Source organism: Anabrus simplex, chromosome 1 (genome assembly GCF_040414725.1).
Source record: "Anabrus simplex isolate iqAnaSimp1 chromosome 1, ASM4041472v1, whole genome shotgun sequence".
NCBI classification, from domain to species: Eukaryota; Metazoa; Arthropoda; class Insecta; order Orthoptera; family Tettigoniidae; genus Anabrus; species Anabrus simplex.
Genome location: NC_090265.1, coordinates 430352734 through 430379062, shown reverse-complemented (window position 1 = coordinate 430379062; position 26329 = coordinate 430352734). Strand labels below are relative to the sequence as shown.

Sequence of the window (26329 nt, the reverse complement as noted above, 5' to 3'; positions counted from 1 at the left end):
AGTACTTGGTTTTCTGAGCATTAATGGAGAGACCAAAACAATCGCAAGCAGTCTTGAAACAACTGACTGACTGTTGCAGCTCCTCAGGTGTGAGAGCAGGTGTGGCAGCATCATGTGCATACTGCAATTCCGTAACGGAGGAAATCTTAGTAAGCTATTGGGAATGAAGTCTAGCCAGATTGAACAGTCCCCCATCGAAGTGATATCTGACACCTTGGTTGTCTGTAGATGTTCCATATAGCATGGCTGCTAGGTAAAAAACGAAGAGTGTTGGAGCAAACACACATCTTTGTTTCAATCCATGAGTGATTGGAAATGGATCAGAGATGATATTTTGATGAACGACATGCCCAGACGTGTTATCATGAAAAGCCTTGACTTGATTTACAAAATAATGTGGACAGCCAAAGTGTTTCAGTACAGTACGCAAACTTTTAGTGATACCCGGTTTTACGGGCGTGAGTAGTAAGGAGGGAGCTCTCCCGGTTCAGGTAATACTGCCAACTGAATGGAAATGAAATCGATCGATATGAATTTTCTAAACCTTTATCATCTTAAGCCAACAACTGTGTCACACACACATTATATATCATTATATAACATTTCTCGATGTGAATCTTGTTCCTAGCATGAATTCTATATTTTGGCTTTGCTGTGTAAACAACAACAGTACTAGTACGTGAAGTGTATGTCAGGTGTCACACGGCAATGCATAATCGATTTATGGTTTGTGTTTCAAAGGTTGGCAATACGAATCTCGAAGATAACCGAGGTCTACTGATTCAGCACTAGGGAGCCCAGGTATTACTAAAAGTTTTGCGTACTGTACTGTCCATATACCTGGTCTCGGGACTGAGTCAAAAGCCTCTTCCAGATCATAGAACACTAGGTATAAAAGAGTTTGCTGCTCTCTGCTTTTTTCCTGGATTTGCCTTGCGCAGAAGATCATATCTGTTGTGCCCCTGGACGTTCAAAAATTACATTGCGACTCAGGTAGGATCCTCTCAGAAATAATCTGCAGGCAATTGGGCAAAATTCTAGCAAGAATTTTACCTGTTATAGATAGCAATGATATGCCTCAATAGTTGCCACAAACACTACAATCACCTTTTTTTGGGGGGGGGAAAGAGTAACAATAGTGGCCTTTTTAAGGTCATCAGGTACTTTGCAGGTTTCCCATTTTAAGAGGATAAGAGTATGAAGTCTAGTCTTTAGGGGTAGGCCTCCACTTTGAATCAGTTCCAGAGCTGTTCTCCTTTCTAGGGACTTCTCCATTTAGGGGTGGGCAGCGGTGATTCTAAATAGGCCTGCCCAAATACAGGCGCAGGACCGAATTCCCAAGTAGTCACAATTCTTAGAAAGACGACCGTCACACACCTGCTGCCATTGTGCAGGTCCAAACTGAAGGCTTCCAGTTTCACCCGAGAACCTGCCTCCACTGTCCTTATCTCATCGCTGTTGGACTTGGAGTGAAAGTGACAGCTGAAGAAAGTGCCACTGGTGTGGATTTGTTTGAGGTGGATCACAGCTTCCCAGGAAGTGACCCACACACTATGATTTTGGAATCCTTCACCATGGCACATAGGCATGAGACATGTGGTGTCAAACACCAAAACTTCAATGGACTGCCGCTGACTCAAGGAAAATCGAGTGGCGCCTTCATAGCCAGTCTGCCTGGCGTTTTCTCTTCCGATTCACTTGTTGTAGCGAAGCCCATCTTCTCTGCTGAGTAAACCGTTGAGTAATGGTGTTTCATTAGCATTTCCTCTACTGAGGGACCATCTACCCAAAGCCATTGGCCTCTTTAGATTGTACTCTTATTTATCCCCGAGTCCAGGGCTGCCTCTTCCGCCATCTCCACCGTACTGAGGTCTTCACTCATAATCCTGAGCTGGGACCCTTACCAGATGTTACACACTGAGTCAGTGTGCTCTGTTATTCACATAAGCAGGGGCGCCACTTCCTGGGTAGGACTGCCCCCAAAGAGGGTCCCTACCTGCTACCTGTAAGTAACCATGTGGTAATATAAGGAAAGATCTCCATTGGGGTAATCACACAAATAGGATTGTAAGTAAAGGTTACAGATCTCTTCTTATGGTTATGAGGGTATTTAGAGGTTGTAATAAAGATGTAAAAGAGAGGGCATGTAAGTCACTGCTATGACCACAATTAGAGTATGCTTCCAGTGTATGGCACCCTCACCAGGATTACTTGATTAAAAAACTGGAAAATTTTTAAAGCAAAGCAGCGCAAGTTTTGGCTATTTCTGATAAAAAAAGTAGTGTTATGAAAATGTTGTAAACTTTGGGCTGGGAGACTTGTAAGTTAGAAGACAAGCTGCTCAACCAAGTGGTTTGTTCTGACTTGCCACTGGAGAAATGGTGTGGAATGACAATAGTAGACTTGGTGATGTTTTTAAAAGTAGAAAATATCACAGTATGAACATAAAGTTATTTCAAGGAGACAAATTGGGGCAAATATTCATTTGGAATAATTTATCATATTCCCTCAGAGGAGTGCGACAGGCTTCGGCAGCTGGCACAGTTCCTATCCTCGCCGCTAGATGGGGGCTTCATTCATTTCATTCCTGACCCGGTCGAATGACTGGAAACAGGCTATGGATTATCATTATCAATAATTTATCAAGAGAGATGTTTGATAAATTTCCATCTTCTTTGAAATTATTTGAGAAAAGAACCAAACCAAACCATACCCCATGGCACTACAGCCCTTGAAGGGCCTTGGCCTACCAAGCGACCTCTAGGCCGTTATTCTTTGCTTTCTAGACTGGGGCCGCTATCTCACCGTCAGATAGCTCCTCAATTTTATTCACGTAGGCTGAGTGGGCCTCGAACCAGCCCTCAGGTCCAGGTAAAAATCCCTGATCTGGCTGGGAATCGAACCTGGGGCCTCAGGGTAAGAGGCAGGCATGCTACCCTTACACCACAGGGCCAGCTACTTGAGAAAAGGCTAGGTAAAATATATTGATAAGGAATTTGCCACCTGGGTGACTGTTCTAAATGCAGGTCAGTAGTGATTGATTGATTGATTGATTGATTGATTGATTGATTGATTGATTGATTGATTGATTGATTGATTGAGGGAGGGAGGGAGGGAGGGAGTTTGAATGATGCCTCAAGGCATGCCATATTTACACAGATAAAAGAGGTAAGTTTTTGCATTACAGATTTTACCTCAGAATCCTTTTGCTTAAAAAAGTTAATATGGATTATTTTTCAGATTCTCATGTTACCGGTATGTTTGAAAATGTCTTTTTAGCAAAGATGGGTTCAATGAATTTCTTTGGAAAGAGGTTCACGACAAATAGCACATAGAGATGTTCTGATTCACTTTCTGCATTAGAAAATCTGAGTAACAAATATTCTGGTATGTACTTTCTTACTCTGGGCTTCTGACTACTGTCACTAGTAGGATTAAACACTTAATAAACTTATTACTGTCTTCTGCTTCACCATCTATTAAATTCTCTAGTTTTTTGCTTTTTAATAACAAGCCCAGTTTCCTTAATTAGACACTTGTACATTTTGATTTGTTTTCACACCCTGTCATTAAAACAACACAAACCAAATATTAAACATCTAACAATTGCACTGTAATTGACAACAATTAGGTATGCAGCATACAAATTCTAGTTCACAACTCTTGCGTAGAAAAGTTTGTGTGGTAGTTGCACGAGAGAAAATTTCAAAGTTTTCTGTAAATTTGGCTTTCTTAAGAACTTGTTTCATACTCTCAAAAGGTTACTCACGTACAAATAGGGATACACATACCACAATTTGAATACCCTGGAGCTTAGGCTTAGGCTTAAACTTGCCAGGTTCCTAGGATGATGGAAACTACATCCTGTTAATAATGTTAAGTAATATGACAATCATATGTACCGGTATACTCTTTCTTTTTCATAAATAATTATTACACAGTACATTTTGATATTATAACTGGATTTTTAAAAATAAGAAATTGGCTATTTATTGAAGGAATTTTGGACTGGTTTTTATTGTAAAAGTGATGAAAAGCATGCTATAAACAGTTTCTGGAGAGCTTAGTAGTAGGCATAGATTTATGTATTATTTCCTTCACTAATGGTGTATTCATGACCTTCTGACACTCTCATGTTGTGAAACTCATTTGTATGTAACACTAGGCCTGAAACAGATAAAAATGCATTTAAATTAGAAACTTTCATTAAAGAAATGTTAAATAAATGTATAATTTTACATATTTATTTTAGAAAATCTTTTTAGTTAAATGGTGTACTAAGAATTGCCACTATCTTGTAGAGCAACACTTCTCTCCCTGCCAAGTTCCCAAGAAAAATTGCCTCGCATTTAACTTCCCACTACCTTTGCTCTGTCATCCTCCCCTTCCCACTTTTATTGACAAACACACATGTTTTCCCAGGAAGTGCTGGTGCTGTAACTTAATGAAGGCCATGCCCATTCCCTTCCCAATCCTAATTTTAAAGTGAAAATGTTAGTGGTATCACATTATCATTCTTTGACGTGAAGTGCTCTTTCAGTATGTTAAAGATAAAAATCAACTCACTGAGTGAGTTCAAAATGTGATAAGGACGTATATTATCTGCGCACTTTTTAGTGATGATTTGTGTACGGGTTTGAGGAGTAAGGAGGGAGCTTTTCCGGTTCCATTAGTATTGCCAACTGAATGGAAATGAAATCTGAATTGAATCGATAATATGATCGATTGATATGAATTTTCTAAACCTTTGTCATCTTAAGCCAACAGCTGTGTCTCACAAACACATTATATATCATTTCCCAATGCGAATCTTATTCCTGGAGTGAATTCTATAGTTTGGCATTGCTGTGTAAATAACAACAGTACTAGTACGTAAAGTGTACGCCAGATGTCGCACAGCGATGCATAAGTGATTCATAGTTTGTGTTTCAAAGGTTGCCAGTATGAATCTCGAAGATTGCCGAGGTCGACCGCTTCAGCACTAGGGTGTAAATCTATCGCTAAAAAGTGCGCAGATAATAGCAGTAAGATTGCATTCGAGGTGGGAGATGGTGGGTTTGAACCATACCAGCAGCCCTAACAAAGTTTTCTGTGGTTTTCAATTTTGAAAATAGGCAAATAATGAAACTGTACCATAATCATGGCAAAAGCCTTTACCTTCCCAGTCCTATCCCTAACTCATTTCAACATTAATGAAGATATGTATGGGTTAATCAATGTTAAACCACCAAGGAAAAAAATGTCAAATTTAAAGTAAAGAATCTAACAAAACTACCAGGGTAGCCCAGAAACTAATGAACTACATGTTTTTTCTTCAACAATTATGTATTAAACACAGTGAAACTTACACACAAGAAAGAATTATGTTTCTTCTACACTCCCTATTTTCCCACATAATTTCCTTCCTGTTCTATGTCCTTCCTCCAGTGAGACACAAGGGTGTGTATGTCCTGTTGGTACCATTCCTTGTTCAGTTCACAAAGCCATTTCTTCACTGTGTGAATCACCTCTTCAACATCCTCAAAATGTCCCCCATAAATGACATTTTTCCATGGCCCAAACAAGTGAAAGTCTAAGGTAGCTAGGTCAGGGCTATAGGCTGGATGGGGTAACACTGTCCAACCCTGTTTCGTGATGTGTTCCGACATCCTCAAACTTGTGTGAGGGCATGTGTTGTCATGTTGAAGCAAACAATCACCTAGGTTGTTATGGCGTCCAAATCGCTAGAAGCACCTCTTAAATTTGGTTAATGCGTTTCCATATGCCTCAGATTTAATGGTGGTGCCTCTCGGCATCACATCAATGAGTATGACACCATCATAGTCCAAATACTCAGTGATCATGACCTTACCAGCAGAAGCAGTTGCTTTAAATTTTTACTTCTGTGGAGTGTCAGGATGGTGCCATTCCATCGATTGCTGTTTTGCTTCACGCTGAAAATGGTGAACCCAGGTTTCATCACCTGTGACAATCCGCAACAAGAAGGCTTCCCCCTTGGCTTCAAAATGGTGCAGCAACTCAGAAGAAATGTTTTTTCAGAGAGTTTTGTGTTCCTCCGTAAGACAACGCAGAACCCATCGTGAACACTTTTTTTGCATAATCAAGAGCACTGATGATTACACCCACACTTCCTTTGCTGATTGACAGTTTCCCTGCAAACTGCCAAGTTGTTCTGCATCGGTCCTCGAGAACGAGCACATCAGCACGCTGCATCTTGTCAGGTGTAACAGCCGTGGGTGGCCCCCCCCACCTGCTGCAAATCTTGGAGCTCTGCCGAACCACTTTCAGATGGCCTCACCCTCGGTTCCCAGTGACTAACCGTACTTCTGTCGACTGGTGATGCTCCATAAACTGCACATAAACGTTTGTGAATGTTAATCACTTACAGATGCCATGTTGAACCATTGCTCCAAGTATGCTATCTGTCAGAAAAAACGGAAACTTTGCACACACACTCCGAAAATATCAAAGAATTCATATCTAAAGTTTTGTGTTCGTACCATTGTTGGGGGCTGAGAAAAAATATGTGGTGCATTTTTTCTGGGTCACCTTCATAGAAAGAAAATTAGAATTTTAATTTTATATGTTGAAGACAGGATATCCTGCTTTGATAATGGAGTAGACCATATAGCTAGTTTCTCAAGGCCGAGTGTTCGGCAGTGGGAAATAGCCTGACAACCTGAGGGAGCCAATGGCTTTGGGCGAATGAGCTCCAGGAAGGTGAAGGTCCCTAAGTAAAGGAAATGCCACTGAAATCCCCAGGCACTGTCATAACTCCAGTATTAGCAGTAGGAGTGGTGGTAGATGAACTCAGAGTGGATCAGCAGCAGCCTCCAGGCCTGGTCAGAGGGTTATTCTGGGTTAGCATCAGGTGGCAATCGGCCATAAAAATCCCTAGCCAAATCTTGATCCAATATGAAGAGAGTGTTTGAAACAGAATAGGTTGCCTTCCCGCAAAAGTGAAGCCGAAAATAGGTCACCTCCCTGCAGAAGTGAGGTTCAAAATAGGTTGCCTCCCATAAAAGTGAGGCACATATCAGCACACCATTGCGTGACAGGAAGTCTTGTTACATCAGTGAGGCAAGAAAAGAGCTGCGGAAGCAGAGAATAAGTGTCATAACATGCAACATCAATAACTTGATGGAAAAGATAGGTGAACTAGCAGAAGTGTTGGAACAGAGACATGTTGACACTGCTTGTATGCAAGAGACAAAATGGACATGAACCAAAGCCATAAACATTGGGTGGGGGTATAAGGTTTTCTACAATGGTTATAAAAATGGACATAAAGGAGTTGGCATCATCGTTAATCAACGTCTGACAAAGAAAATCCAATTCTGTGTGGAGAAAGTTAATGTTTTATTGAAGTCAATAAAATTGGTGGTGGAATAAGGATGTAATATCTGCACATGCTCCGCTAATTCCAGGTGAGTCTCTTACATCACCTTTTATTAGCTCAAATGAGGCTGCAGGAGTGAGTTTGTAAGGAGTGAGTTGTACCAATAGAAAGCTCAAATGGTTTATGCTAAAAGATGAGGAGAGAGCCAACAGATTTACTTTTTCAGACAAGATTTAGTTATCAGGATACAATGACCAAGCAGGCCTTTTGGGAAGTGCTTAAGCAACTCTTACAAAAGTTCCCACCATCTGAGTAGATTGTTTTTGGTGCAGACTTCAATGGATATAGGGGCAGAAATTCACCAGATTACAAAGAGTGTCATGGGAGCTTTGGATATGGTTCAAAAAATGATTAAGGACAGTAGCTCTTAGACCTTGCTCTGGTATATGATTTGGCCATTGTCAACACACACTTCCAAAAAAAGAAAAGATGAACACCTCGTAACTCAAAAATCATAATCCCAAAATGGTATCGCAAGGACTTACCGCAATATTTTGTGGATTGTAAAGGGATTATGGCCAAGTCTCTCATATCACATCACCTTTTATTAGCTGAAGTGGGACTGCAGTACCCATTTATAAGGAGCCAGTTGTACCAATGAAAAAGTTCAAATAGTTTATGCTAAAAGATGAGGAAAGAGCCCACACATTTAATTTTTCATTTAAGATTTAGTTACCAGTGCTGAGATGAGTGTGCCAAAAATGTGGATGCCACTTCAAAGATCTGCATAGGTAAGGTGAAGGAGCATCTAGGGGTATCAAGAGGAAAATTACAGATAGAAAAATAAACCTGTTGGTGGGAATAAGCTATTCAATCAAAGCTAAAGGAGAAACCAAAGTGCAAAAAGCAAAAGGAGCTGTGATAGAAGAGAAATTTGAGACAAAATAGTTAGAAGAGTTGAATAGTGCAAACAAAGAGTACAAGCTGGCATCCCAGTAGTGTAAACAGTCATAAGATGTGATGTTCCAGATATATACTAATAGCAAACAAGGCACATTATTGATAAAAGAACCCGACATTCACAACTGATGTAAAGAATTCTTTGAAGTGCTTTTGAGTGAAGAATTTCCCCATCAAGAAGCAGAGGAATCTGACCCCACAGAAGGGTCAGGTCAGCTGGTACTTAAAACAATGGTGAAAGACTTTACAAAGGAAATTTAATATGTCCTCCTATTCAATACATACATATCTCCATCATTAGGTGGAGTAATAACAGTCATACATGTTTCAACTCATTTGAGCCATCTTCAGTTAAAACAGTTTTTTTACGTAATAGATGCTAAAAAAACGTTAAAACATAATGAAGAAAAGAATGAAAACAAATGAGACATGACAGAATTAAAACAATAAGTGATTATGGCAAGGTTGTGAACCTCTTACTCTAAAACATGCAGTATGTAACAGTTAAAAAACAAGGACGAATTCACTATGCTAAAATTTAAAATGACAGTCTGTCTTCGTTGAGTCACCATTACAAATAATTAAGAGGACAGCAAAAACTTGAGAAACTATGTTTGAGAAGAAAACAAGTGCCACGTAAAATGTATGTAACACATAGTGGAAACCACCACTGAAGTTCAAATTTATTAAATAGCTGCCCTCTCGAAAGGCCTGACCTTCTCAAATTTAGCGGTTCCATTCTCATTGATTGTGTCTAATGTTGCCTCAGCTGTTTCTCAATTTTTCGCTGCCCTTTTGGCTACTTAAAAATAAGGCAAATACAGCCGAGCCAGCATTAGACATATCATATTCATATTCATATTCCTTAATCCAACATCGAGGTCACAATCGTTCTTGTCCAATGAGAACGAGACTGCTAAATTTGAGAAGGTCAGGCCTTTCGAGAAGGCAACTATTTATTAAATTTGAACTTAATTGGCAGTTTCCACTGTGTGTCGCATACATTTTACCTGTCACTTGTTTTCTTCTTAAATATAGTTTCTCAAGTTTTCGCTGCCCTCTTAACTATTTGTGATGGTGACTCAAAGAAGACAGACTGTCATTTTAAATTATAGGATAGTAAATTCGTCCTCGTTTTTTAATTGTAACACACTGCACGTTTTAGACTAAGAGGTCCACAACCTTGCCATAATCACTTATTGTTTTAATTCCGTCATGTCTCATTTGTTTTCATTCTTTTCTTCATTATGTTTTAACACTTTTTTAGCATATATTATGTAAAAAAAACTAACCTTTTTTCACTGAAGGTGGCTCAAATGAGTTGAAACATGTATGACTATTATTACTCCATCTGATGATGGAGATGTGCATGTATTGAATAGGAGGACATAATAAATTTCCTTTGTAAAGTAAAAACCGTCAGTATGGAATGATTCTAATATCTTGTAATGGTGGAAGAAGCAGTGTTGATGATGAAAGGTTGTGCTTTTGGCCTTGACGAAATCCCTGCTGAATTATGGGAAAAGTATGGTAAAGATTGATATATTTGGCTGCAATGACTGTTCAACAAGCTGCTAGCTGGTGAATCCCTTCCATATCAGCTCCATGAAAGTTTCCTGGTACCGATTTTCAAGAATAAGGGTGATTCCAGGGAATGTGGGAACTATCAAGGAATTAAATTAATGTCTCACATGCTTAAGATCTGGGTATGTATATTGACAAACTGGATACAAAAACTAGTCAAAATTCACAGTGACCAGTGTAGATTTGTTTGAGGAAGGTCAACTACCAATGTGATTCGGGCATTTTGAATCATAACAGATAAGAAGAGGGAACTAAAAGAAGATTTTCATGTGATCTAGAAAAATGCATATGATGAGTTCCCAGAGAATTGTTTTGGAACGTCTTATGTAGGCAAAACATGCCAGAGTGATTGGTAAATGCAGTGAAAAAATCCTATGAAATGCCACTCACTAATGTCAAGTGTGATCAGATCAGCAATGACATACAATGCAAAGATGTGGGCCAGGCAAGTCAAGCATAATCAGAAACTGCACATTGCCAAAATGAGAATGCTTCATTTGTCAATGGGTGTGACACAGGAAAATTGGATCTAAAATGCTCACATTTTTGGCTTGATAGCAGTCTCTGCGGTAACAGATAAAATGGACAAAGAACAGATGAAATGGTTTGGACACATCCAATGCTGAGGTGAGGAATTTGATAGTTTTCCTGTGAGGGTTGGTGTTCACCAGAGTTCAGTGTTTATTTGATTTGGTCATATACTGCCTAACCAAACATCTCATGTATGAGCTACCATGGAACATTTTGTATGTGGATAACCTAAACTTGATTGGTGAAGCAAGAGAGTGGGTTGAAGAGGTTCTTAAGAGATGGAGGCTAGCACTACATAGCCACAGACTAAGAATGGGCAGAGCAAAGGCCGAGTATATGCACATAAACTTTTTCAATCCACAACACGTTGGCCCACAATGTAATTTTCCTAGATGATCAGCCCTTTAAGTTAGTAGATGAATTCAGGTACCTTGGATCTATCATGAGCAGCAAGGCAATAGCAGATGCTGATGTACAACACTGAATCAATGCTGGTTGGCTAAAGTGGTAATCAGTGATCGATGTGATGAGTGATAAAAGAATGCTTGCAAAATGTCATTTGTCAATGTGTGTGACACAGGAAGATTGGATCAAAAGTGATCACATTAGTGGCTTGATGACAGTCTCTGCAATAACAGATAAAATAGATAAAGAGCAGATGAATTGGTTTGGATACATCCAACACCGAGATGAAAATCACCTCGTTCAGAGAGCCGTAAGTATCGAAGGACCGCCTGCAAGAAGATTAAGACCAAAAGACACATAGAGGAGATCCTGTGAAAAACTTCTGAGAAACAGAAACATACCTCTGGATTTGGTACACCAAAGAAATGAGTACTCCCTTCGTACCTACCGACCCTGATGGGTGTAACTAAGGTTAAGTTATGAGTAAGTTCCCACCTTCCAATACTTATCAATTTCTATATAATAGACTTATTAATTACATAATATAATCCATATAACCTCTAGTACATGTTTCGTTCCGATTATGGAACATCTTCAGCTAAAATTGGTAAAATGGCAAGACAATTAAAATACATTGATGTTAAGATGATACATAAGCTAAAAGATATGATAAAATGGCTCGAAAATTAAAACATATGATAATGATGATGAGATAAAGTTCATTCATGTTGGTTAAAAATACAACAAGTCAGTTTTCCAAATGGCGAATTAAAAACGGCGATAAGGTTCTTCATGTTGGAGGCGTGTACATTTTGTCGATCTTGAAGATAAATTGAAGAATACAGGATTTTCTTATATGTAATTTATCGGGGGAAATCTTGATAAAATAACCGTAGTTGAAGTTGAGTTTGGTAGAATTATTGAAATATGTCTGAAACGAGAAAAGGAGAAGTGAAATAGAAAATATTGAGGAGAAAACCTTGTTAAAAATGTATGTTCGCGAGAAAGAAGGATAATGGAGTTGATTACCTTAAAGACAATCTTGTCGTATTTAACGTCCTCCCTTACGCCGTGTTGTTAACTGACTGAGTCCTGTGTACGTGTGTGAGGTGCTTGCGGTGGGCGGGGAGTATTGGAGGGAGAGGTAAGTGACGTGAGGAGAGCGGGTGAAGTGTTGTGTAGGGTGGAGCTTACTGAGGAGTGGTGTTGTGATAGGCTGGGGGAAACGGACGGAAAGGTAGGGGGACAATTATGTAAGGTGGAGCTGTTCGGAAGGAGGTGTGTTGGTTGTTTGTTGGGATTCTTTTTGATGGTTTTTCTGGATGAGTCTAAATTGGTAGCCTCTTCTAATAATATATTTATGTTTTCCGTAATTTCGTTAACATTCTGGTTGGGATTTCGCTTCTGATCAATTTCAATAAAGATATTTTCAAGGATATTCATTAATTTACCTTTGTTTAGCGTTCGTAGGATGGTTAAGTCCCTTTCAATCGATGTAAAATTGTGTTTATATTCGGTCATGTGAAGACTCATGGCCGAGTACTTCCTGTGTTTTTCGGCATTAATATGTTCTTGATATCTTACTGAGAAATTACGGCCTGTTTGTCCGATATAAGAAGTGGCACAATTTGAGCATTTAAGCCTATATATCCCGGAATTTAAATATTTGTTATTGCTTGCAATGCTTTGGTGATTGAAAATTAACCGTTGATTGTTGTTATTGGTGCGGAAAGCAATATTGAAATTAAATTTCTTAAAAATGTTAGTAATCTGGTAAATATTCCCGTTATTATAAGTAAAGGTGGCGAAGTTCTTCTTTTTATGTTCTTTTACTAGCTGCGTTTGAGGTTTATTCTTCATTTTATTCACTAATCTATCTATGTAGTGTTTTGTGTATCCGTTGCTTATCGCTATTTTATAAATGAGATTAATTTCTTTTTGGAGGTCGTTTTTAGATAAGGGAATGTTGAAGGCTCTGTTTAACATGCTTAAAAAGGAACTCCTTTTATGTGCCTCAGGATGGTATGAATCTTTTCGTATGGTGTTTATAGTTTGAGTCGGTTTTCTAAAGATTGTAAAGGCCAACTTTTCTTCTTTCCTTTCGATTGTTAAATCAAGGAAATTTAGTTTTTTATTGTTCTCGGTTTCTAATGTAAATTTTATGAAAGGGTCTAAACTGTTGATTTGGTCTAATAAATTAGTGCTACTATTGATTTGTTCATCTATAATTGCGAAGATGTCATCGACAAACCTTAGCCAGATAATGATGCCTTTTTCATCGTTTAAAATTTTATGTTTTTCTAAGTGATCCATGTATATTTCAGCAAGGATACCTGACGCTGGAGATCCCATAGGAAGACCACTTTGTTGGTATACTGTGTTATTGAAGGAAAAATAATTATTGTTAAGTGTGAATTCTAGGAGTAACATAAATTCTTCTATTTCATGGTTACTAAGTTTTCTGTGTGTCTTTAAGTTGTTCTTAATTATATTTAGAGTTTCTTTCGTGGGGATCGTAGAATACATATTAGTGACGTCAAAAGAGTTCAAGGTGAAGGATGATTTTAATTTTGTGTTCTTGATAATTTTACAAAATTCTATTGAGTTATTGATTGTGGTTCTGCTTTGGAAAGTATAGTACTTCTTTAGGAAGCTATTGATAAATTTAGAGGTTTTGTAGGTGGGGCTATTTCTAAAGTTAATAATTGGTCTAATGGGTGTGTCAGGTTTATGTATCTTAGGCAAAGCTCTTGCCGTTGGTAGTCTTGGATTCATATTAATTAGGTTTGATATTTCGTTCTCATTAAGGATGAAATTAATGTTTTTAAGTATTTGTTTTAGTTTTCTTTGGACAGAATTAGTCGGATCTTTTTAAATTTTTGTGAAAGTGTTATCTGAAAAAAATGCTTCGGTTTTTTCTATATATTCTTTTTTATGCATAATAACTGACACATTGCCTTTATCCGCCTTTGTGATTATAAGGTCATTATCTTTTATTTTTTGTTTAAGGCCTTTTATATCTGTAGAAGGTAAATGGGGTGTGTTAACTTTCTGATCTTTAAATAATTCTACAAGTTTCTTTTTGACTTCGAATTTAGTTTCGAGTTGTTGATCTACTGGAAGCTGAGCTATGACCTGTTCTACTTCAGCAATGGTTGTTATGTATTGCTTTTGGTTGTATGGATTAGACCAATTATGTTTGGGTCCTTTGTTGATAATCTGCAATTCTTTGTCCTCGAAAACAACGTCAGTTAGATTCTTAATCGGGGGGTGAAAGGTTGAATTGGGTTCAATGTTGATGGAGGATTCTTTTGACTGATTTATGTTTTTTTGATTTAGAGTAAGACCGTGAAGTTTTTTGTTCAAGATTTCTTGTTTCTTATCCAAGATATTTTGAATTTTTATATCACCATATTTCAAAAAGGAATCCCATTCAATAGGGGCCATAAGGGAGGAAGCTTCTAGATGAGCGTTATATAACTTAGAGTTTAAAAAAGACTTTTTTCTGTACAGAAATTTAATTTCATTTTTGAGCCATAAGTCGTTAGTTTTTTCCTGAGTAGCTTTGTGCCATTTTGTTGTACAAGGTTTTCTCTGTACTGAATTTAGAAATTTAGGAACGAGTTTTTGATGTAAACATTGTTTTAGGAAATTTATGTCTTTGCCAATTTTTGACAATTTAATCTTTAAGTTCAAATAGGTATTTGATTGTTTTTTTGCCTGGTTGGCTAAATTACAGCTAATAAATCTCATGTTTATTCCGTATTGGCTCAACACAACTAAGGTTAAGTTATGAGTAAGTTCCCACCTTCCAATACTTATCAATTTCTATATAATAGACTTATTAATTACATAATATAATCCATATAACCTCTAGTACATGTTTCGTTCCGATTATGGAACATCTTCAGCTAAAATTGGTAAAATGGCAAGACAATTAAAATACATTGATGTTAAGATGATACATAAGCTAAAAGATATGATAAAATGGCTCGAAAATTAAAACATATGATAATGATGATGAGATAAAGTTCATTCATGTTGGTTAAAAATACAACAAGTCAGTTTTCCAAATGGCGAATTAAAAACGGCGATAAGGTTCTTCATGTTGGAGGCGTGTACATTTTGTCGATCTTGAAGATAAATTGAAGAATACAGGATTTTCTTATATGTAATTTATCGGGGGAAATCTTGATAAAATAACCGTAGTTGAAGTTGAGTTTGGTAGAATTATTGAAATATGTCTGAAACGAGAAAAGGAGAAGTGAAATAGAAAATATTGAGGAGAAAACCTTGTTAAAAATGTATGTTCGCGAGAAAGAAGGATAATGGAGTTGATTACCTTAAAGACAATCTTGTCGTATTTAACGTCCTCCCTTACGCCGTGTTGTTAACTGACTGAGTCCTGTGTACGTGTGTGAGGTGCTTGCGGTGGGCGGGGAGTATTGGAGGGAGAGGTAAGTGACGTGAGGAGAGCGGGTGAAGTGTTGTGTAGGGTGGAGCTTACTGAGGAGTGGTGTTGTGATAGGCTGGGGGAAACGGACGGAAAGGTAGGGGGACAATTATGTAAGGTGGAGCTGTTCGGAAGGAGGTGTGTTGGTTGTTTGTTGGGATTCTTTTTGATGGTTTTTCTGGATGAGTCTAAATTGGTAGCCTCTTCTAATAATATATTTATGTTTTCCGTAATTTCGTTAACATTCTGGTTGGGATTTCGCTTCTGATCAATTTCAATAAAGAATATTTTCAAGGATATTCATTAATTTACCTTTGTTTAGCGTTCGTAGGATGGTTAAGTCCCTTTCAATCGATGTAAAATTGTGTTTATATTCGGTCATGTGAAGACTCATGGCCGAGTACTTCCTGTGTTTTTCGGCATTAATATGTTCTTGATATCTTACTGAGAAATTACGGCCTGTTTGTCCGATATAAGAAGTGGCACAATTTGAGCATTTAAGCCTATATATCCCGGAATTTAAATATTTGTTATTGCTTGCAATGCTTTGGTGATTGAAAATTAACCGTTGATTGTTGTTATTGGTGCGGAAAGCAATATTGAAATTAAATTTCTTAAAAATGTTAGTAATCTGGTAAATATTCCCGTTATTATAAGTAAAGGTGGCGAAGTTCTTCTTTTTATGTTCTTTTACTAGCTGCGTTTGAGGTTTATTCTTCATTTTATTCACTAATCTATCTATGTAGTGTTTTGTGTATCCGTTGCTTATCGCTATTTTATAAATGAGATTAATTTCTTTTTGGAGGTCGTTTTTAGATAAGGGAATGTTGAAGGCTCTGTTTAACATGCTTAAAAAGGAACTCCTTTTATGTGCCTCAGGATGGTATGAATCTTTTCGTATGGTGTTTATAGTTTGAGTCGGTTTTCTAAAGATTGTAAAGGCCAATTTTTCTTCTTTCCTTTCGATTGTTAAATCAAGGAAATTTAGTTTTTTATTGTTCTCGGTTTCTAATGTAAATTTTATGAAAGGGTCTAAACTGTTGATTTGGTCTAATAAATTAGTGCTACTATTGATTTGTTCATCTATAATTGCGAAGATGTCATCGACAAACCTTAGCCAGATAATGATGCCTTTTTCATCGTTTAAAATTTTATGTTTTTCTAAGTGATCCATGTATATTTCAGCAAGGATACCTGACGCTGGAGATCCCATAGGAAGACCACTTTGTTGGTATACTGTGTTATTGAAGGAAAAATAATTATTGTTAAGTGTGAATTCTAGGAGTAACATAAATTCTTCTATTTCATGGTTACTAAGTTTTCTGTGTGTCTTTAAGTTGTTCTTAATTATATTTAGAGTTTCTTTCGTGGGGATCGTAGAATACATATTAGTGACGTCAAAAGAGTTCAAGGTGAAGGATGATTTTAATTTTGTGTTCTTGATAATTTTACAAAATTCTATTGAGTTATTGATTGTGGTTCTGCTTTGGAAAGTATAGTACTTCTTTAGGAAGCTATTGATAAATTTAGAGGTTTTGTAGGTGGGGCTATTTCTAAAGTTAATAATTGGTCTAATGGGTGTGTCAGGTTTATGTATCTTAGGCAAAGCTCTTGCCGTTGGTAGTCTTGGATTCATATTAATTAGGTTTGATATTTCGTTCTCATTAAGGATGAAATTAATGTTTTTAAGTATTTGTTTTAGTTTTCTTTGGACAGAATTAGTCGGATCTTTTTTAATTTTTGTGAAAGTGTTATCTGAAAAAAAATGCTTCGGTTTTTTCTATATATTCTTTTTTATGCATAATAACTGACACATTGCCTTTATCCGCCTTTGTGATTATAAGGTCATTATCTTTTATTTTTTGTTTAAGGCCTTTTATATCTGTAGAAGGTAAATGGGGTGTGTTAACTTTCTGATCTTTAAATAATTCTACAAGTTTCTTTTTGACTTCGAATTTAGTTTCGAGTTGTTGATCTACTGGAAGCTGAAAACTTAGTAACCATGAAATAGAAGAATTTATGTTACTCCTAGAATTCACACTTAACAATAATTATTTTTCCTTCAATAACACAGTATACCAACAAAGTGGTCTTCCTATGGGATCTCCAGCGTCAGGTATCCTTGCTGAAATATACATGGATCACTTAGAAAAACATAAAATTTTAAACGATGAAAAAGGCATCATTATCTGGCTAAGGTTTGTCGATGACATCTTCGCAATTATAGATGAACAAATCAATAGTAGCACTAATTTATTAGACCAAATCAACAGTTTAGACCCTTTCATAAAATTTACATTAGAAACCGAGAACAATAAAAAACTAAATTTCCTTGATTTAACAATCGAAAGGAAAGAAGAAAAGTTGGCCTTTACAATCTTTAGAAAACCGACTCAAACTATAAACACCATACGAAAAGATTCATACCATCCTGAGGCACATAAAAGGAGTTCCTTTTTAAGCATGTTAAACAGAGCCTTCAACATTCCCTTATCTAAAAACGACCTCCAAAAAGAAATTAATCTCATTTATAAAATAGCGATAAGCAACGGATACACAAAACACTACATAGATAGATTAGTGAATAAAATGAAGAATAAACCTCAAACGCAGCTAGTAAAAGAACATAAAAAGAAGAACTTCGCCACCTTTACTTATAATAACGGGAATATTTACCAGATTACTAACATTTTTAAGAAATTTAATTTCAATATTGCTTTCCGCACCAATAACAACAATCAACGGTTAATTTTCAATCACCAAAGCATTGCAAGCAATAACAAATATTTAAATTCCGGGATATATAGGCTTAAATGCTCAAATTGTGCCACTTCTTATATCGGACAAACAGGCCGTAATTTCTCAGTAAGATATCAAGAACATATTAATGCCGAAAAACACAGGAAGTACTCGGCCATGAGTCTTCACATGACCGAATATAAACACAATTTTACATCGATTGAAAGGGACTTAACCATCCTACGAACGCTAAACAAAGGTAAATTAATGAATATCCTTGAAAATATCTTTATTGAAATTGATCAGAAGCGAAATCCCAACCAGAATGTTAACGAAATTACGGAAAACATAAATATATTATTAGAAGAGGCTACCAATTTAGACTCATCCAGAAAAACCATCAAAAAGAATCCCAACAAACAACCAACACACCTCCTTCCGAACAGCTCCACCTTACATAATTGTCCCCCTACCTTTCCGTCCGTTTCCCCCAGCCTATCACAACACCACTCCTCAGTAAGCTCCACCCTACACAACACTTCACCCGCTCTCCTCACGTCACTTACCTCTCCCTCCAATACTCCCCGCCCACCGCAAGCACCTCACACACGTACACAGGACTCAGTCAGTTAACAACACGGCGTAAGGGAGGACGTTAAATACGACAAGATTGTCTTTAAGGTAATCAACTCCATTATCCTTCTTTCTCGCGAACATACATTTTTAACAAGGTTTTCTCCTCAATATTTTCTATTTCACTTCTCCTTTTCTCGTTTCAGACATATTTCAATAATTCTACCAAACTCAACTTCAACTACGGTTATTTTATCAAGATTTCCCCCGATAAATTACATATAAGAAAATCCTGTATTCTTCAATTTATCTTCAAGATCGACAAAATGTACACGCCTCCAACATGAAGAACCTTATCGCCGTTTTTAATTCGCCATTTGGAAAACTGACTTGTTGTATTTTTAACCAACATGAATGAACTTTATCTCATCATCATTATCATATGTTTTAATTTTCGAGCCATTTTATCATATCTTTTAGCTTATGTATCATCTTAACATCAATGTATTTTAATTGTCTTGCCATTTTACCAATTTTAGCTGAAGATGTTCCATAATCGGAACGAAACATGTACTAGAGGTTATATGGATTATATTATGTAATTAACCCGAGAACGGTCGCTGTGGGTCGTCATGACCCGCACGCTTACATTTCCGTTCACTCCCCCTCCACCAATGGCGACACAGCAACACCCCTCCCAGTATCTTCCTAAGTCTACCCCCTCTACACAGCACAACAGGCGGCACTCAGTTCGAGCGTAACAATTCTCGAGGAAAGTAGTGTGCGGGTCACCACGACCCACCGCGACCTTTTGTGTTCACTTAAATGTTCTGAGTTAAATTTTACATTTCAGTACGTTATCCTTGTTTCGGTGAAATGGATGAGAGAGAAGCAGACCGTATTCGTTCTCTGCTAAATGAATCATTCTCGGCAGAAACAGACAATGAACTGGGTGGTGATGAAAGTGATGTAGGGACTGATGTCGATCCACAAGAAGAAATACAAGACGACCAAGTCCGGGACACAGATACGGAACAAAGTGATGACAGTGATTACGAAGTAGCCACTGACGATGGACATTCGGAAGGCAACTCTACTTCGGATGATGACATCCCACTGCTTTATAGAGGTAACTACACTGGTAAAGACGGCACTAAATGGAAACTGGCTGAACCTACACAATCAGTCCGTACAAGACGCCGGAGTATTGTAACTCATCTTCCAGGGTGCAAAGGAGCAGCGAAAGAAGCTAACACACCGGTGAAAGCATGGCAGTGTTTCTTCACAGATGACATTCTACAGAAGATCGTTGATTATACCAATATATACATCAATATAATAAAAGACAATTACGAACGTGAAAGAGACTCAAAGAACACAAATTTAGAGGAGATAAAGGCATTACTAGGACTTCTGTTTTATGCAGGAGTATTGAAATCATCGCACTTGAATACGGATGAAATGTGGAGTGACGATGGGACTGGAGTGCCTATTTTTCGGTCTGTAATGTCTCAACAGCGCTTCCGGTTTCTTCTCAGAGCTCTTCGCTTTGACGATAAAGGGGATCGTCACATTAGAATTGCTGGTGATAAACTCGCTCCACTGCGTGAGGTTTTTGAATACATCGTAGCTAAGTGTCAAGCAAACTTCAGTGTATCGGAATATACCACAGTCGATGAAATGCTGTGGGGATTTCGTGGCAGGTGTCCCTTTCGTCAGTACATGCGAAATAAACCCGCTAAGTACGGCATAAAGGTGTTTTCCATTGTTGATGCTCGCACTTTCTACGTCCTGAACATGGAGGTCTACTTGGGGAAACAACCACAAGGTCAGTATCATCAAGTCACACAAACTCCTGCTGAAGTTGTAATGAGGCTTGTATCACCTATTTCAGGAAGTGGACGTAATGTCACCCACGACAACTGGTTCACAAGCGTTCCCCTAGCTCACAACATGTTGCTGCAACATAACCTAACAACTGTTGGTACCATTAAAAAAAATAAGACACAGCTTCCTCTTTGCTTTGTGAAAAGTACGGGGCGTGAGGTACATTCTTCCATGTTTGGATTTGGCAAGAATCTTACAACTCTGGTATCCTACGTACCAAAGAAAGGAAAGGTTGTCATCTTAATTTCAACGATGCACCACGGTATATCTATTGATCCTAGCACAGGTGATGCGAAGAAACCAGAGATCACTACGTTCTATAATTTAACGAAAGGTGGGGTTGACGTAGTCGATGAAATGTCGGGAAGTTACTCTGTGGGTAGAAAAACAAACAGGTGGCCCCTTACTGGATTTTTTCATCTTATGGACGTGACAGCTATCAATGCACTAGTTGTTTATTCCTGGAGCAACAAAGACAAGCATCAGGTGAGGAGACAGTTCTTGAAAGAACTCGCCAAGGAATTGGTTACGCCGTATATGAGGACCCGTTTGCTGACTGGAAATCTCAGCCGTCAGCTTAGGACGGAAATTCTACGCACTCTGAAAGAAACGGATTCACTCCCTGAGGGACCTCAAGAAGATGAAGGTACCAGAAAACGGAAAAGATGTGCGCTATGCTCCAGGACTGGCAACAAAACGTATCAGACGTGTGCGATCTGTAAGAAGTTTGTATGTGGAATCCATGGCAAACTGACTTGCCTAGACTGTCTGGAAAATGCCTAAACCAGAGACTGAGAACTGTGAGAAGGTGTATTAGTAAATATTTTTTTAAATCTTAGCCAGAGATTCTGAATTTATCAGTTGGTTTCGCCATTTATTATTTTCTGTTTTTTTTTTATATGTTTACTCGTACCAAAAGTTAATGTGTGAAAATCATTGAAAAATTCAATATCATGACTATTCAAAAATGATCTCTAAATCTTTCTTCATGTTCTTAGAAGGCATTCATGTAAAATTATTTCTGAAATTTAACAATATTCCAGAAAATATTACTAATCCTTGTAACGCATGCAATTAAGTTGAGGTTTTGTATTAAAGTTTTAAAAATTCATTTGTAGATGTATAGTAAGAACATAAATAAAGGTTCAATTGTTTTTATGTCCTAGATAATAGTATTAATTGATGTACAAACATAGTTTTAAAAAATAACAAGTCCTGACGAAATAAGTTAAATAATAATATGTGGGTCATGGTGACCCACCGCGACCACTTTAAGATGCACCATGCGCGCGACCACTGCCGGGTTAATAAGTCTATTATATAGAAATTGATAAGTATTGGAAGGTGGGAACTTACTCATAACTTAACCTTAGTTGTGTTGAGCCAATACGGAATAAACATGAGATTTATTAGCTGTAATTTAGCCAACCAGGCAAAAAAACAATCAAATACCTATTTGAACTTAAAGATTAAATTGTCAAAAATTGGCAAAGACATAAATTTCCTAAAACAATGTTTACATCAAAAACTCGTTCCTAAATTTCTAAATTCAGTACAGAGAAAACCTTGTACAACAAAATGGCACAAAGCTACTCAGGAAAAAACTAACGACTTATGGCTCAAAAATGAAATTAAATTTCTGTACAGAAAAAAGTCTTTTTTAAACTCTAAGTTATATAACGCTCATCTAGAAGCTTCCTCCCTTATGGCCCCTATTGAATGGGATTCCTTTTTGAAATATGGTGATATAAAAATTCAAAATATCTTGGATAAGAAACAAGAAATCTTGAACAAAAAACTTCACGGTCTTACTCTAAATCAAAAAAAACATAAATCAGTCAAAAGAATCCTCCATCAACATTGAACCCAATTCAACCTTTCACCCCCCGATTAAGAATCTAACTGACGTTGTTTTCGAGGACAAAGAATTGCAGATTATCAACAAAGGACCCAAACATAATTGGTCTAATCCATACAACCAAAAGCAATACATAACAACCATTGCTGAAGTAGAACAGGTCATAGCTCAGCTTCCAGTAGATCAACAACTCGAAACTAAATTCGAAGTCAAAAAGAAACTTGTAGAATTATTTAAAGATCAGAAAGTTAACACACCCCATTTACCTTCTACAGATATAAAAGGCCTTAAACAAAAAATAAAAGATAATGACCTTATAATCACAAAGGCGGATAAAGGCAATGTGTCAGTTATTATGCATAAAAAAGAATATATAGAAAAAACCGAAGCATTTTTTTCAGATAACACTTTCACAAAAATTAAAAAAGATCCGACTAATTCTGTCCAAAGAAAACTAAAACAAATACTTAAAAACATTAATTTCATCCTTAATGAGAACGAAATATCAAACCTAATTAATATGAATCCAAGACTACCAACGGCAAGAGCTTTGCCTAAGATACATAAACCTGACACACCCATTAGACCAATTATTAACTTTAGAAATAGCCCCACCTACAAAACCTCTAAATTTATCAATAGCTTCCTAAAGAAGTACTATACTTTCCAAAGCAGAACCACAATCAATAACTCAATAGAATTTTGTAAAATTATCAAGAACACAAAATTAAAATCATCCTTCACCTTGAACTCTTTTGACGTCACTAATATGTATTCTACGATCCCCACGAAAGAAACTCTAAATATAATTAAGAACAACTTAAAGACACACAGAAAACTTAGTAACCATGAAATAGAAGAATTTATGTTACTCCTAGAATTCACACTTAACAATAATTATTTTTCCTTCAATAACACAGTATACCAACAAAGTGGTCTTCCTATGGGATCTCCAGCGTCAGGTATCCTTGCTGAAATATACATGGATCACTTAGAAAAACATAAAATTTTAAACGATGAAAAAGGCATCATTATCTGGCTAAGGTTTGTCGATGACATCTTCGCAATTATAGATGAACAAATCAATAGTAGCACTAATTTATTAGACCAAATCAACAGTTTAGACCCTTTCATAAAATTTACATTAGAAACCGAGAACAATAAAAAACTAAATTTCCTTGATTTAACAATCGAAAGGAAAGAAGAAAAGTTGGCCTTTACAATCTTTAGAAAACCGACTCAAACTATAAACACCATACGAAAAGATTCATACCATCCTGAGGCACATAAAAGGAGTTCCTTTTTAAGCATGTTAAACAGAGCCTTCAACATTCCCTTATCTAAAAACGACCTCCAAAAAGAAATTAATCTCATTTATAAAATAGCGATAAGCAACGGATACACAAAACACTACATAGATAGATTAGTGAATAAAATGAAGAATAAACCTCAAACGCAGCTAGTAAAAGAACATAAAAAGAAGAACTTCGCCACCTTTACTTATAATAACGGGAATATTTACCAGATTACTAACATTTTTAAGAAATTTAATTTCAATATTGCTTTCCGCACCAATAACAACAATCAACGGTTAATTTTCAATCACCAAAGCATTGCAAGCAATAACAAATATTTAAATTCCGGGATATATAGGCTTAAATGCTCAAATTGTGCCACTTCTTATATCGGACAAACAGGCCGTAATTTCTCAGTAAGATATCAAGAACATATTAATGCCGAAAAACACAGGAAGTACTCGGCCATGAGTCTTCACATGACCGAATATAAACACAATTTTACATCGATTGAAAGGGACTTAACCATCCTACGAACGCTAAACAAAGGTAAATTAATGAATATCCTTGAAAATATCTTTATTGAAATTGATCAGAAGCGAAATCCCAACCAGAATGTTAACGAAATTACGGAAAACATAAATATATTATTAGAAGAGGCTACCAATTTAGACTCATCCAGAAAAACCATCAAAAAGAATCCCAACAAACAACCAACACACCTCCTTCCGAACAGCTCCACCTTACATAATTGTCCCCCTACCTTTCCGTCCGTTTCCCCCAGCCTATCACAACACCACTCCTCAGTAAGCTCCACCCTACACAACACTTCACCCGCTCTCCTCACGTCACTTACCTCTCCCTCCAATACTCCCCGCCCACCGCAAGCACCTCACACACGTACACAGGACTCAGTCAGTTAACAACACGGCGTAAGGGAGGACGTTAAATACGACAAGATTGTCTTTAAGGTAATCAACTCCATTATCCTTCTTTCTCGCGAACATACATTTTTAACAAGGTTTTCTCCTCAATATTTTCTATTTCACTTCTCCTTTTCTCGTTTCAGACATATTTCAATAATTCTACCAAACTCAACTTCAACTACGGTTATTTTATCAAGATTTCCCCCGATAAATTACATATAAGAAAATCCTGTATTCTTCAATTTATCTTCAAGATCGACAAAATGTACACGCCTCCAACATGAAGAACCTTATCGCCGTTTTTAATTCGCCATTTGGAAAACTGACTTCTTGTATTTTTAACCAACATGAATGAACTTTATCTCATCATCATTATCATATGTTTTAATTTTCGAGCCATTTTATCATATCTTTTAGCTTATGTATCATCTTAACATCAATGTATTTTAATTGTCTTGCCATTTTACCAATTTTAGCTGAAGATGTTCCATAATCGGAACGAAACATGTACTAGAGGTTATATGGATTATATTATGTAATTAATAAGTCTATTATATAGAAATTGATAAGTATTGGAAGGTGGGAACTTACTCATAACTTAACCTTAGTTGTGTTGAGCCAATACGGAATAAACATGAGATTTATTACCTGATGGGTGTACCCAAGGCTAGCTGCACTTACGGCACAGGAAAGAAAGAGATATCAAAGGAAGCTAGAAAAGAGGGCAGGAAGACACTATGGAAAGGTGAGACAACATACTCTACCATCTTCAGAGATAGCCTATTTTTTCCATTATCAACCTAAGGACAGGACTTCCAGGTCTCTTTCTTCTCAGTCCCAAACAGCAAGCTATTCTACCACACTTGTATAAAACTATTTCCTTTTTTTTTTTTTTTTTTTTTTTTTTTACCTCTCCCTTTTGTGTGTTTATTCAGCTATCTTCGTATTTTACACTTCTCTCATCAAGACCAAAGATCTGTCAAGAATGGTACACCAATGTGTTTGGAGGCCCATACCCTTGATCAAGAATAAGCTTTGTTTCAATTCTACTTTTTAACTTTCTTCTATCAATGCATATTCATATACATACACTAAAACAAAGCCAAACAATTTTACATTATATCAAGTTAAAAAACAAATGGGGAGAATTTCTACATTTTAAAATTGAATTTTTTGAAATAACATATGGTGTGTAGTTGAATAAAATAACTTTTGGACTCTGTAAGAAAATCCATTCTTTCATAAAATCCTGCTCATACTTTATCCTTTTCCCATTACATGCCACATGACTTATGATCAATAATAAGCACGTGGACCTATCATGATTATAGTGCTTGATTTTAGGAGCAAGGCAAGTCTCTTTATCACATATTGGTGCAAGAAAGAATCTTTGTTTCCTTTGCTACTACTTTAACTTCAATTGGGTGCATATGATCTGACAGATGCCAGTGTCTGTTTTAGGACTAGCGTGTTATCTCTGCTTGTAAACAGCTTGAACGTGTGGTTCAGTGATATCTTGGTGCCTGCCAAACACGTTGCACCTGATTGTGTTCTACTGCTTGTACCTGTTAGTGCCATTGGATACTGCTGATTATTACTTGAGTTTTTTATTCTAAGCCATATGTGTATAATATGTATCTAACTTAACAGTTATTCTTTATTTTAGTACAAAATAACCAGTACTCAGCAGTAAACTTCAGGTTCGAACCAACCCTACAGGTGTACATGTTGATTCTACTAAAAATTATGTTTCCTGTAATATTCTTGTATTGAGTTGCA

General features: G+C 36.9%; 1 protein-coding gene across 4 annotated transcripts in view; it reads right to left on the bottom strand.

Annotated features, from left to right (window-relative positions):
• Positions 1-3907: 3907 nt before the first annotated feature.
• Positions 3908-26329, bottom strand: part of LOC136866972 (sodium-independent sulfate anion transporter) — a 239988-nt gene continuing 217566 nt past the window's right edge. For all 4 annotated transcript variants that reach the window (XM_067144074.2, XM_067144067.2, XM_067144082.2 and 1 more), the window contains one exon: positions 3908-4167. In XM_067144074.2, the coding sequence (XP_067000175.2) occupies positions 4082-4167 (86 nt within the window). In that variant the 3' untranslated portion in view covers positions 3908-4081. The remainder of the gene's footprint in view (positions 4168-26329) is intronic.